Source organism: Mercenaria mercenaria, chromosome 8 (assembly GCF_021730395.1).
Source record: "Mercenaria mercenaria strain notata chromosome 8, MADL_Memer_1, whole genome shotgun sequence".
Lineage (NCBI taxonomy): Eukaryota > Metazoa > Mollusca > Bivalvia > Venerida > Veneridae > Mercenaria > Mercenaria mercenaria.
This window is the reverse complement of record NC_069368.1, coordinates 11,856,825-11,874,519: the sequence shown is the minus strand read 5'-3', so window position 1 is coordinate 11,874,519 and position 17,695 is coordinate 11,856,825. Positions and strand designations below refer to the sequence as shown.

General features: G+C 34.5%; 1 protein-coding gene across 1 annotated transcript in view; it reads left to right on the top strand.

Annotated features, from left to right (window-relative positions):
- LOC123523044 (uncharacterized) overlaps positions 1 to 17,695 on the top strand; it is a 138,250-nt gene that overhangs the window by 26,787 nt on the left and 93,768 nt on the right. Inside the window, exons 3-8 of the mRNA XM_053550333.1 lie at positions 5,450 to 5,586; positions 7,786 to 7,918; positions 9,692 to 9,847; positions 13,779 to 14,037; positions 15,674 to 15,809; positions 16,732 to 17,021. Coding sequence (XP_053406308.1) covers positions 5,450 to 5,586; positions 7,786 to 7,918; positions 9,692 to 9,847; positions 13,779 to 14,037; positions 15,674 to 15,809; positions 16,732 to 17,021 — 1,111 coding nt within the window. The remainder of the gene's footprint in view (positions 1 to 5,449; positions 5,587 to 7,785; positions 7,919 to 9,691; positions 9,848 to 13,778; positions 14,038 to 15,673; positions 15,810 to 16,731; positions 17,022 to 17,695) is intronic.

Here is a 17,695-nt window from a genome sequence, read left to right as displayed (position 1 = left end):
AGGATGATTGCCTCTGAACAGAAATGATCAGATATATAATATCTACTGAAGTAGTGAATGTCAGAACTGATACAGTGTAGGTAAAAATATTGAGTTGTTTGAAATTTTAAGATGGCATTGAAACAAAGCAGAACAGCATGGAATCAAGAATTACTTAACTTGAATCTAGAAATAGATAAAGCGAAGAACTAACTCCAGAAATATACTTTTTACTTCAAAACTAACATGTTTCGTCCATTGGACTTCATCAGAGTGTAATAACAAAATAGTATGACGTCACAGGAAAGTACGACGTCAAAAGACGTTACCCATTTTGGCGTAATATTCACATATAGTATAGGATCAAAAATAGATACTTATTCCCTGCAAAAATTGCAAAGCAAAAATAATATTAATACAGGCAAGGAAAACTAACTTATATGCAAAAATACATTAGGAAGAATCTGTGTGAAAAAATGAAAGACTAAAATAATATTTTAGCATTCATGCCATGAGGCCAGGCTGTATTCAATGTATGAATCCAACGAGTCTCTTTCAAGAGCCTAAACCAGTCATTTTTTACCAAGTCGATTGGCATGAAAGAAAAATCACTAACAGAGTGATTTTCAGAATTGAAATGTTCAGATACATTTGTAGGAGTATCAGGAAAATGTCTGATATCAAATTTATGGCTGTTCATTCTTTGAGAACATTTCTGATGTGTTTGTCCCACATATTGTACCGGTAACTTACACTTTTTGCATGTGATTAAATAGATAACATTTTCAGACATGCAGTTAAGATTTTGTTTAACATCGTAAGTTTTTAAAGTTTGAGAGCTTGTAAACTGTACAGATTCAGTGATATTAGCGCAATGAGAACACCGTGTTCTATTACATTTAAGAACACCACCATTTACATCCGAAGACATCAGGCTACTGTGAACCAAGATATCACTAAGATTTGTAGGTCGCTTGTAAACAATAATTGGTTTGCATTTAACCAGGTTGCGTACACTGCTTTTCTCAGATAGTTCAAAAAGCCCCCAATATTTATTAAGGATCTGACCAATGTTTGGTAGGGATGGGTTGTATACGCAAACAAAGGGGATAATATCATCTGTGTTCTGCCTGTGATTGGTCATGGCTTCTTCGGTTGACAATGCTGATGCTTTAGCTAAAGCATCATCAAGGATATGACTTGGATAATTACAATTTTGGAAATACGTTCGCAATTTCTCCAATTCATTTGTGAACAAATCATCATTAGAAGTGAGACGCCTGTATCGCTTAGCTTGGCTATACGGGATCCCTTTCTTGCATGAAAGAGGGTGACAGGATGAAAATTCAATGTATTGATGTGTATTGGTTGCTTTTTCATGAACAGAAAAATCAAAATTACCATCTCCTGTTCTACCAATATTAACATCAAGAAATGTAGCTGTATCTCTTGAATAACTGTGGATGAATTTTATATTGGGATGGACATTGTTTAAACTGTCAATAAATTTAAGTAGGTCTGCTTCGCTATGTTCCCATATAAAAAAAATGTCATCGAGGAAACGTAACCAAAGCGATGGCTTAACAGTAGTATTAGCTAGGAAATCGCTTTCCAGTTTACCCATAAAAAGTGAAGCATAAGTAGGAGCCATACGTGTACCCATAGCAGTACCTAAAATTTGAACATAATTTTCATTATTGAACTGAAAATGGTTTTTGGTCAAGACTAGTTCAATAAGCTGGCAAATATCATTGACTGACTGATGTGACAAGTATGAATGAGCTTTGTCCAAATATTCACGGCAAGCCTCCATCCCGTCATCATGCGGAATATTAGTGTATAAGGATGAAACATCCATAGTAACCAAAAATGCATTAGGGGAGATATTAGGCATAGACCCTAGCTTTTTAATGAAGTCAGTAGAGTCTTTAACATATGAGGGCAGGGCTTCCATGTGTGGCTTCAAGATATTATCAATGTATTCAGATATGCCTTCAGTAACAGAGTTATACCCAGATACAATTGGCCGTCCCGGGTAACCAAGTGGTAGTTCTGAGTTAATATCTTTATGAATTTTGGGCAAGATGTAAAACTGTGGCGTTCTGGCATCACAAGGTACAACTAAAGTATCATTAGAATCACCATTAATATTCCTACAAATAACATCTAAAACATCAGTAACTTGAATCTCAAATGGAAAAAATATACAGAAATGAAGTTCTCGAGTTTTGAATCAATAGTAATACTGCAGACATGTGAAGTTATTAGACACTAGAGAAACTGGAGAAAGAGACCTGTCAAAAAAAAGTGAATTTCTAGTTGACTCCAGGATGGACCAGACACAATGATTTATTGGAAAGGGAAATAAAGGACAATATTTTCATAAAAAGTCTAACCTTTAGCTTGCTAAATTTCTAAAATGGTCTGTCATTCAATTTTGGCAGTACCATTTATTATTCAAAGGGGTGTTCAATGAAATAGTGAACAAGGCAGACCAAGATGAACCTGCAGAGATGTGCAGACTGATCTTGGTCTGCACTGGTCACAAAGGCACTGTCACTTGCAGCCTGCAGGGTAAAGGCTAGCAGTTAGGGCCAAAATAATGGGAGTTATCCAAGATGATCACCTAGAATGGTGTAAATTAAATTCAAAAGTTTGGAAATAAAGTGAAACTTATCCTGTGAGAGGCCAACTTTAGATTGTTAGAATAGCAAATGACTGTACAAAAATGATAATATAATAAGACACCGAAGTGTAATGTAACCACACAATCAAAGCAGGTTAAGTTAAACAATTTTATTATTAGACCAACGTTTTGGCTTTTACAGAGCCATCATCAGGGTAAATGGTAATAGAACAAAATGGAGGAGTATGAAGGCAACAAAAATGGAGACTGGTTGCCTCATTGCAAAATAAGTAGACTGTTAACTGTACTGTAGGTGTTGGAATCGTTTTGTAAAAAGTCAAAGTCACAACATACTCCAGACTGAAAATAGTTTCTGGAGTTTTCTAAGGTCAAGGGACAGTCAAAAAATCATAGAATGATTCCCTGAGAAATGGAAATAGTTTCAGATTTACCTGGAAGACTTTTGATCTATCTTAGGATGTGTTCAGTTCAGGGGTCAGAAAATGAAAGGTCAAGGTCACAGTGTGACCTTCAGACTGAAAACTGCTTGAGCTTAAAAGATACAGAAATAAATTGAATTACAAAAGTTTTGTTTTTAAACTTTAATGTATGTTTTAATGTAAAACAGGCTATAAATTGCAAGTAACAAGAAGATCTAATTTATTTGGGAAGGGTTGAAATTTTCCAGTATTTTCTTTGATGAATACCAGATTTTCAGTAATTATAGGTCTTTGGTTGTACAGTAGATGTAAAGATACCCCTTAGTCTGGTAGTTTAAATTTGATGCACCTGTAGAATCAATCAAATAGTAACTTTAGATAAAAGAGTTTTTTATGAAAAAAATGGTAGCTTTAAGTTGACAGTTTCATAGCATACAAATTGAAGCCTGAACTATTTATTAGTTTTTTCTGTAAAAAATGCATTTATTTTTAATGAATTATTCATTGGTATTTTATTTAGAAATGTTGAAAGCATGTGTGATGAAAAAATAGTTTTTTTCAGCTACTTTTACAGGTTTTTTTTTTTTTTTTCGGTGTTCATGCGAAACGAACGACAGAATAGGATCGGCAAATCCATGTATAATTTGCTGATCCTATTATGTCGTTCATTTGGTATGAACACCAAAAAAAAATTAATTCATTTCTTATATTAACAATATATTTCCTTTCCATCTGTAAATAAGGTTATATTTTAAATTGCATATATTTTTTTGAATTTAACATTAAAATCAGCCTCCCGTCAGATGGAACAACTGCGACGTCATCTAGGGAACGTTTTCCCTGACTATAAGCGGACGTCGTCAAAACAGCGGTCCGTTATCACTAAACAGTGTTGTCGTAACTTTGATGCCTTTCCTTTTGCTGTTTATACAAAATGAACGTCATCATTTTCAATGGAAAAGAATAAGGCTAATGTAAATATTGACAAATGAATTTTAACTATCTTTAACTATATTTTGTCTATATTTGACACTATTAAGTGTAGGCAAACTATTTAAGGTCAAACTTTATTGTGGTTTTTCCCAGTCATGAAGTTCCTAGCAAAATATTTATATTTATCAGAGCTGTCCAAAATTTAGAAAATCAGAAACAGAAAAAAAAAAACATTATGAAAAACGTGGGAAAAGTGGATGAAAAAAATACCAAAATGTAAATATTATGTTCTGTCAGGTTCTATTCTCCCATGATCTCTGTAAAAATAAACAGTTCAAGGCCGGAAATCTTCTCGTCATGTTAAGAAACATTTGCCACCTGTTCTGTTTTTAGGATTTCTAGGTTTAGTTCAGTTATCAAACAGAATTTGATTTGATAAGTTAATAAAATTTAGAAAAAGAGATCTAAAAAAAACCCACATATCCTTACTTTCACAGAAGCATTAAAGAAGATATTCATATTATTTATATAAAATAATTATTAGTTTATCTTTTAATTAAGAATATCAATAAAACTTCAAAAGAGTAAATTAAGGCACTTCCAGAAATAACGTTAATTGCAAAACCCTGTCGGATTTCCACAATATTTCTTTATGTTTCCGCCTTTGAAAGTTAAGGAGAATTCCTGCAGTTCGTAATTTGAAAACCATGATTTTTGGGTTTTTGCATTTTTTCTGCAACATTTTCCTCATTGTTTTACATTAGTATAAATTCTAGAGGAAATTACAAAATTGCAGTATCCAGTTTATGATTTATGTCTTTGAAGTTTATTTAGATACTTAAAGGCATATGCTAGATTATTCCTGTATATGAAATGCTGTTTTCAAGGGCAGATAACTCTTTTTCAATACCAGTGACCTATGACTTTATTGCATATTTTTGTTTCTTAGATGATTGTTCTCCAGTATCCAAAGTTAGTACATAGCATGTTAAGTTCTCGCCTGCCCGCTTAGCTCAGTAGGTAAGAGCGTTGGTTTACGGACCGCGGGGTTGCGAGTTCGATCCTCGGGTGGGGCATATGTTCTCCATGACTATTTGATAAACGACATTGTGTTTGAAATCATTAGTCCTCCACCTCTGATAATTCATGTGGGGAAGTTGGCAGTTACTTGCGGAGAACAGGTTTGTACTGGTACAGAATCCAGGAACACTGGTTAGGTTAACTGCCCGCCGTTACATGACTGAAATACTGTTGAAAAACGACGTTAAACCCAAAACAAATGTTAAGTTCTAGGTCAGAAAATGAAGTGAAGAAGAGATTTGCAAAATATTAAAGGATGTAATCACAAAATGATGAATTGATCATAGGGTGAAGAAACTGGACTGCAGAACGTCAATTGTTACATTTTCATTGTATATCATTTCACTTATTGCTGTAGGATCATCAAAAATTTGTATTTTGTATCTTTCAGAAACGAATGATTACAAAACTGCACTTGCTGAAGGAACACAACAGTCTTGGACTCCATATTGCTGGTGGGAAGGGCTCTAAGCGGGGAGATATCGGAATTTTTGTGGCAGGAATTTCAGAAAATGGTCCAGCTTATAGGTAAGATTATGGTGTTTGTTCAAGTATCTGGAAGTCATGGTAAGTTTGATCCTAGGGTAATGCAAATCTGGTGTTCAAGTGAGGGAAAATGTTATTTGGAAAGAAATTCTGGAACACTGATGATTTGGCTGACCATGTTTAAATTGTCCAGTTTTGGACTAATTTACAGAAAGAAAATGTGTAGTAAATTTATTTTGACATGTCTAATATTCATCAGCAGTATAACATCTGATCTAATTTTGATACCGTATGTTCGATTTTTTTTCACCTTTCAGAATGGTTGATGAATATTACACAAGTTTAAAGTCTCATAAAATGCCTTTGCTTAAAAATTATTATGAACATAAAATACATCAGTTTTTTTTAAAATCCAATTTCCAATAGTTGTTTCCTCTGATATTTGTCAAAAGTTTGAATATTGATGAACATAGTAGAAAGTTTAATTGAATCTATTGTTTTTTTTTATTCCATCCCTTTATGGCTCTAACTGTATAAGTTCATGTGCAGTATTAAAAGTAGCATTTTTCTAATCATGAAAATATACATAACATCTTTTAGACAGTTGTTTCATCTGTTTTAAACATTAAATTTAAAGCCTAATGGAACTTTTAAGTATACAAAAGTATGGTATATAATTTATATACTGACCATCACAAAATGCTACAAACATACAGATAGGACAGTCATTAATTTCAATTCACAATGAATGGTTTCTTTTCATACAATGAATAGATGAAGAAACTCAACAGAGACATTTTAGGTTGAAGCTTATGAAATCTGAACAGTGTTGGTATCTTATTGTACAGGTGTTAAGATACAATTAGTAATGAAATATTGATCAAACTTTGTATGAATCATTTATGCAACAGCTGTGATCCAGTTTGAAAACATAGATAAATCCCTGGAAATCAGGTTTACACAGTCCAAATGCATGACAATTTTCTTTGCAAAAGTTGATTGTTCATAATAATCTGTATAGGGTAATCATATTAACCTTTACCCTGTTAAATTTCTGAAATGGACTGGTCTGTCATACAGTTTGGGCACTACCACTTATGATTTAAAGGGATGTTCAATGAAAATTTACTGACTGAATAGGAAACAGTGCAGACCATGATTGGATGTGCAGGCTAAAGGTTAAAGAACACCTTTTGCCATATGGTTAATTAGGATTTAGTCAAGTAACAGATTTGTTTGAAACATTGACATCTGATCATTTACACTTGTCAAGATAATTGTTGCTAAAAATAAAAAAGCTTGGAAAAAAGCATGTTTTTCATGGATTTTTTGTTTCTAATATTAAACACATGTTCCATGATACAAGGTGATTAACTGGCTATGAACAATACATGACCTTTCTTGTCTTTAATAAATGAGCCGCACCATGAGAAAACCAACATAGTGTATTTGTGACCAGCATGGATACAGACCAGCCTGCGCATCCACGCAGTCTGGTCAGGATCCATGCTGTTCGCTTTCAAAGTCTATTGCAATTAGAGAAAGGGTTAGCAAACAGCATGGATCCTGACCAGACTGCGCAAATGCGCAGGCTGGTCTGGATCCATGCTGGCCGCAAAGCCACTATGTTGGTTTTCTCATGGTGCGGCTCAAATGTCAAATTTAGTAATACTGATAGGTTTTTGATTTTCGTATCTGCAGGGAAAATCACTTTTAAAGAAATCAATTTAAAAAAAAAACACTTTTATACTATCATGCTAAAGAAAGACTTGTTAATGATTTATTAACTGTTGTGTCTAATGATACATTCCTTTATTAGATTCCTGTCCTGATATGGAAGAAGAAGAAGAAGAAGAAACAGAACTTTTTCCCTTTTTTTGTAACTTGAAGTTGTATCTTAGATATTGAAGCTATTCAGTCACAGACAGGAAGCTTTGAACAGTTTAATGGCTTCAGTCGGGTAACCAATCAGTAACTGTCAGGCTTCAGTAAGCTGGCTCCTCTGAAATGTTCTCACAAACATCCAGAAAATTCTCTAGAAAGCCTAGTGTTCTAAGCTTTTTGACATATTTTATGACACTGCTTTTAACTGCGTCTTCTTTTAACTTATGTTTTTCTTGTATGACACCTATGTACAGGGTTTACCTAGAGAAGAGAGATTATGTAATAGGAGATAGATCACAAAATTTTATTATATAATCTGATTCTTCTTGTGCACAATTATTTGTTTTGTTTTGATAGGGATGGTAGATTAAAGAGAGGGGATGAGCTGTTGATGATCAATGGCAGAAGTTTGATAGGATTATCTCATCAAGAAGCAGTGGACATGCTGCGAAATGCTCCAAAACTTGTACAACTAGTCATAGCAGCAAAGGTAGGACTTAGTTTGTTATAGCAGCAAAGATGGGACATTATGTTTGTCATAGCAGCAAAGGTAGGACTTAGTTTGTTATAGCAGCAAAGATGGGACATTATGTTTGTCATAGCAGCAAAGGTAGGATTTAGTTTGTTATAGCAGCAAAGATGGGACATTATGTTTGTCATAGCAGCAAAGGTAGGACTTAGTTTGTTATAGCAGCAAAGATGGGACATTATGTTTGTCATAGCAGCAAAGGTAGGACTTAGTTTGTTATAGCAGCAAAGATGGGACATTATGTTGATGATCAGCAGAAGTTTGATAGATTTCTATCAAGAGCATGGACAATGTGGAATCTCAAACTTGTACATAGTCATAGCAGCAAAGGTAGGACTTAGTTTGTTATAGCAGCAAAGATGGGACATTATGTTTGTCATAGCAGCAAAGGTAGGACTTAGTTTGTTATAGCAGCAAAGATGGGACATTATGTTTGTCATAGCAGCAAAGGTAGGACTTAGTTTGTTACAGCAGTAAAGATGGGACATTATGTTTGTCATAGCAGCAAAGGTAGGACTTAGTTTGTTACAGCAGTAAAGAAAGGACCTAGGTATGTCATAGCAGCAAAGGTAGGACTTGACCCAGAATGTAGAAACTTCAAAGGATGATTGGACATGCAGAGTAGATAACCCTTATTTTATGGGGTCATTCCATCAAAGGTCAAGGTGACTAGGCCCTGAACATGGAAAACTGTTTCTGAAAATAACTTGAGAACCACTGGATCCAGAATGTTGAAACTTAATAGGATGATTGGACATGCAGAGCAGATGACCCCTATTGATTTTTGGGTTACTCCAATAAAAGTCAAGGTCACAAAGGCCTGAACATGGGAAACAATTTTCTGATCAATAACTAGAGAAATACTTGACCCAGAATGTTGAAACTTCATAGGGTGAATGGACATGCAGATTAGATGACCCCTATGGATTTTGGGGTCATTCAATCAAAGGTCAAGGTCACAAGAACCATAACATGGAAAATTGTTTCAGTAAGTATAGCAAATGCAGGACTTGTATCAAGTAAGAGTGCAAATGCAGGACTTACAGCTTGTTAGTGTGGCAGATGCTGGACTGTAATACAGCTAGTAAGTGTTTCAGTTACAGCTTGTAAGTGTGGCAGATGCTGGACTGTAATACAGCTAGTAAGTGTTTCAGTTACAGCTTGTAAGTGTGGCAGATTCTGGACTGTAATACAGCTAGTAAGTGTATCAGATGCAGGACTTACAGCTGGTAAATGTGCAAATGCTGGACTTACAGCTAGTTAGTGTGCAAATGCTGGACTTACAGCTAGTAAGTGTAATAGATGCAGGACTTACAGCTAGTAAGTGTATCAGATGCTGGGCTTACAGCTGGTAAATGTGCAAATGCAAGACTTGCAGGTGATAAATGTGCAAATGCTGGACTTACAGCTAGTTAGTGTGCAAATGCTGGACTTACAGCTAGTAAGTGTATCAGATGCAGGACTTACAGCTAGTAAGTGTAATAGATGCAGGACTTAACAGCTGGTAAATGTGCAAATGCTGAACTTACAATTAGTAAGTGTAATAGATGCAGGACTTACAGCTAGCATGTTTTGTCATAAAAGCAGTCATTATATATTTTGCAAGAGTTATGTTCCCTTAGTTATTTTGATACAAATACAAGTGGTTTATTTATGAGCAAGCCAGTAACATCCAGAACAGATTCCTTATTCTGTCATAATTTAGTTGATAACAGTTAGGGCATGTTCTTTCAGGTTCGCAAGTCTTCATCTCTGGCGTCAACAGCTTCCAACTTTTCTACATCCATGATCTCCTCTTCCACACCAGATACGCTTGGTACTCAGGCCATACCAGAAGTTATGGCTCAGACTCCACAGGGAACCGTCGTTAACTGGGAGGAGTTATTTGATGTAAGTGCTTGCGTATAACACTAAGGGGAAGTTTTGAATTGTGGGTTCATTTTGTATTCAGACAAGCATTATGCTCAGTTACAGTGAATTATGATGACTATATTGAAAGAATTATATCTGAACTCTTCATAGTCTCGGTGCATTCTGTGCTGTTAGTCAACCAATTTATTAAGTTCATTTACGCAATTTTCTACTTAAGATCATCTGATTACTGCAAAACCATGTGTTTTCTCTACATTAAAAGTCAACTGTTATACACATGAAAACCATATCGGGTTAGAGATTTAAATACAGTTCATTAAAAGATCAAACTGTGTTTATACACCAGTTATATACAATGGAGGTTCTGTCCAGTTTTATCAAGGGGAAAAAATTACATTAATAAATTTGAATGCCCCCCCTACTTAGCTCAATCAGGAGAGCATGGATCTATGGATTGCGGGTTTGTGAGTTCGAACTCCTGGTGAGGTGTATGTTCTCCGTGAGGATTTGAGACAAGACATTGTGTCTAAAATCATTTGTCCTCCACCTCTGATTCATGTGGGGGAGTTGGCAATTACTTGTGGAGGACAGGTTTGTTCTTGAAAAAGTACAGAACCCAGGAACACTGGTTAGGTTAACTGCCCGCCTTTGCGTAACTGAAATACCAACATTGGAAAACAGCGTTAAACCCAGTCAAAACAAAACAAAAAATGAGAAGGTTTGCCTTACTTTTAGGGATCATATTCCTATTCTATAAATAGATGTCTTGTGCCACGGGGCTGATTGGTCAGTCAGCTAAGGAAAGCAGATCAGAAAAGACTTCAGTACGTTTGCAGGTGAAAAGGGGATAACCTACCGGGTATTGAATGATGTAATGTAGGTATAGAGTCGGTGGAGGACAAAATAAATTTCACAGAAAATAGCTATTGTACCCGACATAAAATAATGTTCCTTGCATATTGAATAGTATGCATATTGTGTTAAATATATTACCTGGGTTATCATTGCAGAAAACAAGGTTATCATTTTCTATGTCAGTTTTGTTCACTTGTAAGCAAGTATTATAGCCGACTTTCACTTGAGAAAAACAGAGAAAGGCTTCTGTCTGGTTAATCTGTAGACTCCAAAATTCTTATTAGCAAAAACTTTCTTTCAAGTTGACGAGTGATACTTCAATTTTCAAGATTTTAAATTTAGGTTTTTCAAGATGAATTTGTGTGGCTTTGAATCTATCTAAGTAATTTGGAGCAAGCAGACGGCCATTCATCAAACGAGGTCTGCAAAACAAATTACAGGTGTGATTGAATGACTTGCAGATGTCTTAGGGTGTTTTTTCTTTTTAAGAAAATGTTGATGGATGAATTCTTTTTACAGGAATTGATCATTAGTTTCCAATACTGATGGTTGTCTGGGGTTCCTGGAAACATATTCATCAACAGGTCTGTCAGAAAACATAAACATAGCATTAATTTTCAAGTTTTGTCATATCTTCACTAAGAAGGAATGCATTTTGCCAACATTTGCAGAGGTGTTTATGTTAAATAAACAAATCCTTCCTTTGAGACTTAACAACAAAGTCAGGCTCCTGCTTATACTAAAATAAAGTACCGTAGAAACTTGTAAAGTATCTTACCTTCAGAACAATGACCCTCCGATGGGATACTCCCATTTGCATCTACAACTAATGACAGATTACTGTAGAATCATTTAATTTCATGGACATGAAATTTCTTGGTTTTGGTCAAAACGGCAATTTCGTGGGGATATGAATTCGTGGATTTCAACTTTTGAACATAAAATGAATGGGAATTTTACTTGTTCGTTAGGATTAAATTTCGTGGATTGACTCAACCACGAAATCAACGAAAATTAGTCACCCACGAATATTGATGATTTCACAGTATTATAATCTTGTTATACAAACAGTGAAAGATTCTTAAATACCAAGAAAAAGATATGATTTTCAGAAATCTAGGAATATATCTACAAATCCAGGATAATTACTTTTAGCTGTTTCCTAAACATAGAAATGCATAAATAGCTGACTTATTCAATAAGGAGAACTCAACTTCCTCAGTTCCCATATAGTCCCTACAGTGACTTAACCCATACCATGCTAAATTTCTAAAATGGACTGGTCCATCTTTCAGTTTGGATAGTACTATTAACTGTTAAAAGGGGGTGCTTACAAAAAAAAATACTGACTGGATGGCGAACAGTGCAGATCATGATCAGACTGCATGGATGTGTAAGCTGATCATGATCTACACTGGACGCAAATGCAGAATCAATCCTGTTTAGCATGATAAGGGTTAATTCATCTTATTCAATTCAGTTCTGTTTTATTTAGGTATATGATCAGTAATACAAATTACATAAAAAAAGGACTAAAACATAGAAGTTACATAAAAATTTAAATGTTCTTACCAGCAAGACAATTTTGATAGTCTGTTAATTGCACAAAAGTCTTTACAAAGATAAAGTAGTGATCACGTATACCTTATTTCCATTGGGATCCCCGAAAATAATATTTATTTTGGCACTTAATCAATTCCTAATATCACTTATATGTGTGTATCTTAAAGGCACTGACCTCCAGATTTTGAGTAAAAATGATCTTTCTTTAAAAATGAAGTGAAGTCATATTATTAACATTAGAATATGAGTTTTTGTTTCAAAAAGTTTCAAAACTATCTTAAAATGCCAAATCAAGAAAAAAAAAAGTTGCCTGCATTGGGAATCACACCCAGACTACCATGGCAATAAACCAATTTACCAATACTGCCAAAGAGAAATATGTACTTCACATTTGTTAAATATAGATATTTATAATTAAGGTAGTTTATCTTGAGTAAAGCATTACCAATACTTTTCAATTTTCAGTGTAAAAATTAGTAAAAAACAACTAATTCTCATGTGTGTTCATAACATATAGTCTGTCAGTGATTAAGTTTTAAAGCTTTTTAAGAATTATAGATACCTTAGATTTTCTCCTTTTTTGTAGTCATATGATCTGGAGGCAAGTGCTTTTTAAAGGTAGAAGCGGTTTTTTTCATCAAACAGTCACTATAATATAACAATTTGATGGTCTCATTTTATATACAATTACATGATATGAGAAAAAAAAGTCCACAATATTTGATGTCATGAAAATGTCAAAGCAATATTGTCCAATTATGTAAATGAATGTGAAATAGCATGAGTGCCTCATTCTAGAGTTGATATACAGCTAAAAGAACAAGAGCTGTTGGAGGACAGCAACGCTCGACTATTCAACAGTCTTGTCAATTGAATGAATATTTAAGTCAAAAATGGGGCATAATTTTGTAAAAATGCAATGTAGAGTTATGGAACCTGTGCACTGCTTGTCAGATCATGACGGTGAACAAGTGTGTGAAGTTTCAATATCCATTCCCATTAGTGGGTACTGAGATATCAGCTTACATACAAAAACTTAACCAAAAACAGCTAAGTCGAAAATGGGGCATAATTTTGTAAAAATGCAAAGTAGAGTTATGGAACCTGTGCACTGCATGTTAGATCATGACAGTGAACAAGTGTGTGAAGTTTCTATCCATTTCCATTAGTGGGTACTGAGACACCAGCTTACATATAAAACTTTAACCAAAAAAGTCGAAAAATTGGCATAATTTTGTAAAAAAGCAAAGTAGAGTTATGGAACCTGTGCATTGTAAGTCAGTTTATCACAGTGAATATTAAAGCATGTGAAGTTTCAATCCATTCCCACAAGTGGTTACTGAGATACCAGCTTACGTACAAAAACTTAACCAAATCGGGACACTGATGCGGACGCCGACGCATGGGTAAGACCAATAGCTCTACATATTCTTTGAATAGCCGAGCTAACAACAATTTGTTTAAGGGCTTCTCTTACAAAGATGAACTTGTTATTGAATCTGCTAAAGATTAGAAATTTTTCTTTTTACAGAAGTTCAGTAGAACAGCATCAGAAGACAAGCCTCCTATTGCTCCTTCTCCAGGTAACAAGTACAGAAAGAGGACCAACCGCAGCCCCTCACCCTCACAGACACTTCCTGTAACCATCACAGTACACAAGGGGCTGCACGGTAAAGGCCTCGGTTTTACCATAGTTGGTGGCTGTGACACCGCTATTGGGCATCTTGGTATCATTGTAAGACGAATATTTCCATCTGGACTTATAGCAGAGGATGGCAGAATTAAAGAAGGTAAGCTATATCAATACCTTTTTCAAGTGTGGATTTAAACCATTTAATGGCCATAATGATGATTATGAAGGACAGGTTTGTATTAACTTCTGAACTTTAAACAAATTCTGGCGTTTTAAAATAAATAAATAAATGTTAGAAAACACAAAAATTTTCTCTACTTGAAGATCTTAACCTTAAGCCTGCTGCCGGCAAGTGATTCTGCCTTTGCGACCAGTGTAGACCAAGATCAGCCTGCACATCCGTGCAGGCTGATCATGGTCTGCACTGTTCGCTATTCAATCTGTAATTTTTTGGTGAACACCCCTTCGAATAGTTAAAGGCATTGCCCAAATTGAATGATAGAACAGTCCATTTTTGAAATTTATCAGGGTAAAGGTTAATATAATACTTGTAAAAAACCCTGATGATTTAGGTATGCTTCTGTCTCCAAATAAATGTAAAAGGATGCTTTTAGCATGTGGAGTTTTGGTCTTTTTACAATGTTGTTTTTACTTGTTTGGTTCATTAATACAGAAATTCCATTTATCCAGGAAAGACCCCTGTTGATCCAGAATTTCTAAAGATAAAAGGAGAAAAAAAAACAAGTCCATTACCAGCATTACAAACTGGCTACAAAGTTTGATAGTATCTGTCAGCATTTTCAGACATGGTTTTTTAAGTGCAGACATAAAACATTTATAAATATACAGGGCCTGGTAACATTTGTGATACAAACATTTAATATAGAAAAAAATCAAAATGTGTTTTTAAATGATATTTTTTAATTGATAAAGATTGATCACAGTTCTTTCTTACATCCTGAAAGACTTGTGTGTTTTACACAATATTCATTGTTACTGTATGTAGAATTGATTCAAACTTTTAACAGAAGACCACCTCTGATATATAGGTTTGATTTAGGTAAAAAATATGGCTTGTATTTCACAAGTAAATATGAACAGGCAGAAAAAATTTCATATTGTACCTTTTGTATTGTACGTTCATAATGTTGCCGGACTCCTTTCATTTGATATGTGTGACCTGACACAGTTCTATAAATAGCACACACAAAAAACTACATTCAGTTCTATTTTACGATAAACATTGAAGATTTCGTTCAATAACAAAATAACAAATAAAAAGGTGGAAGTTCATAATAAAAGAGTCATTATAACAGTAGCTAGATCTGGGATTTTGTATTCAGCTCTTGGGGATTTTGCCACGACGGATCATACGAGGCGTTTACGGTGCCGAGTGTGATCTAACCTGGCAAAATCCACTTGAGCCAAATACAGCATCCCAGATTAAACTACTATTATAATAACCCTATTATACATAAAGAATACATAAAGGAAGTTATTGTTATATATTGATATTTTCCCAAGATATTGCTGTTTGCTCAAGGCATTATTATGCAAATCCTCTGTTTAAATGATGTTCTAACAGTAAATTTATGGGCAAGCTTTAAGCTGTTACTTTGCCATAATACCCAATGCATATCAAGTAGACACATTTCTAGATTTTTGTACCAGGTTACTTAATTAAAATACTTGTCTAATCAGACAGACTGAATTGTTTCTATTTAGGTTTAAATTTCTAACTGCTCTGAACAATATTTTACATTGTTTTATAAGTATGCACTTTATATTTTCAGGAGATGAAATTGTTGAATTAAACAATGAAGTTCTTGCAAACCTAACACATAAAGAAGTGATTTGTAAGTTCCGTCAGCTGAAGAAGGGACCAGTGAAAATCACATTCCGTAAAAGGCTGAGATCACCTCACTGCAGGTATGGTGCTTATTTTGTAATATAAGAATCTTTTAACCCTTACCCTGCTAAATTTTTAAAATGGACTGGTCTTTCATTCAATTTGGGCAGTACCATTTATTATTTGAAAGGGTTTTCACTGAAAATTTACTGACTGAATAGCGAACAGTGCAGACTATGATCAGCCTGCACAGATGTGCAGGCTGATCTTGGTCTGCACTGGTTGCAAAGGCAGAATCACTTTCTGCCAGCAGGCTAAGGGGAAATAGTTTTTGGTGCATATTGGAATATCTAGCTTGCAAGTAAATGTTACTGGGGTAATTTGGTTGCAACCAGTAATGATTTATTTTTCTTGCACACACTACAAGTGCTAGAAGAAATTAAGATGCTACTTTCTTTTAAGCACTTTTTAAGTGGTCACATGTGTGAGCTAGTTATTACTGTGGATGGAAAACTTTCCATTTCAATTCCATTTATCAAAATCTTCTATTGCCAGTTTTCTATTGTTGAATATTATGACTGACATATTGTACGTCTGAAAAAATTTAGTCAGAAATTCCTGCAAACGTTCATTAATTGAGGATAAGTAAAAGCTATTATTATCATGAAATGATATCTATGTATATTTTATATAAGATAAAATATTACAATTATATGCCATAGCAAATACAAGTGCTTTCCCTTGTTTCTGTATGTAGACTGCAGGTTATTTTTCCATTACATATCGATCCCCCATACAGAGTTTTCTTTTGTCCACTTCTGCTAACTGCATTCGATGCCTGGCCAGCTTGTTAATAGCATAATTGGTTGGTAGTTCTACCTAGATTGTGTCTTCATCGGCTAAGTAACAACATGACACAAATATTTTATTGTTTCAAGCAAGTAAAGCAAGTTACTTGCATACTGTTTATTGAAGAGGAAATCTTTTGTTCTGTTTTGGCAGCCCAGGCAGAGCATCCTACCTCACGACATCTACGTCATGTGACGGGAGCCCGGTGTCCACTCCTGGCCACTCACCACACAATAGTATGTCTGATCTCCATGAACTCGAAGCTATCTCCATGGCAACAGAACACCAGCAAGATCTTCACAATGGAGAACACAGACCAACATTCTCTGTGCCAGTTAACATACCACGGAACAAAGTGTCATCTGCTGGAAATACATCGCTTGTGGAGCGACTCAGTCCAGACAGTAAACCTACCGTTCAACATGAGATTCAACTACTTAAGGGTTAGTTCAATATATAATAATAAAATCCGTTAAAAGATATATAAAGAATATTTGTTCCAGTGCAAATTCCTAAGTGTGCACCAGATATAATATTTTTGCATAAGTGAAAGTTGAAACAAAATTTGAGTGAAAGGTAATCTTATATGTAAAGCAAACTGTTTTCTTTTTATTTCATGTCTTTTCAGTAGTTTTACATATTATTTATTGTTCCAGACCAATTAAGCACATGCTTGATATTTTTATCTTAGAAATTACTGGTACTAGATATGTTTCACTTTAATATTTCACCGAGAATATTTCAGTATTTCACTAAAAAAAATTTAGCATAAATATTCAAATTTTCTGTCAAAAATATCCTCTGTATACTTTTCACATTTTCTATCTGATTTTCGTAAATTGTCAGAATACATTTGTCTGTATAGATTGTTTAAGGTCAAAATTATATCACTAGGTCAAATCATAACAAAACCTTGTTCACACTTGTGAGGTCACATTTTCTACCTTATCTTTATAAAATTTAGAACATAGTTCTGAATACAAATCAGTTTTCAAAACTGGGTCATTTGAAGTCAAAAACAAGGTCACTATGTCTAGTAATAAAAATAAGCTTTAAGCTACATTTTTTTTTTATCTTTATAAAACGTTGTCAAAACTTCTTTCTCTGTGAAAGCTGT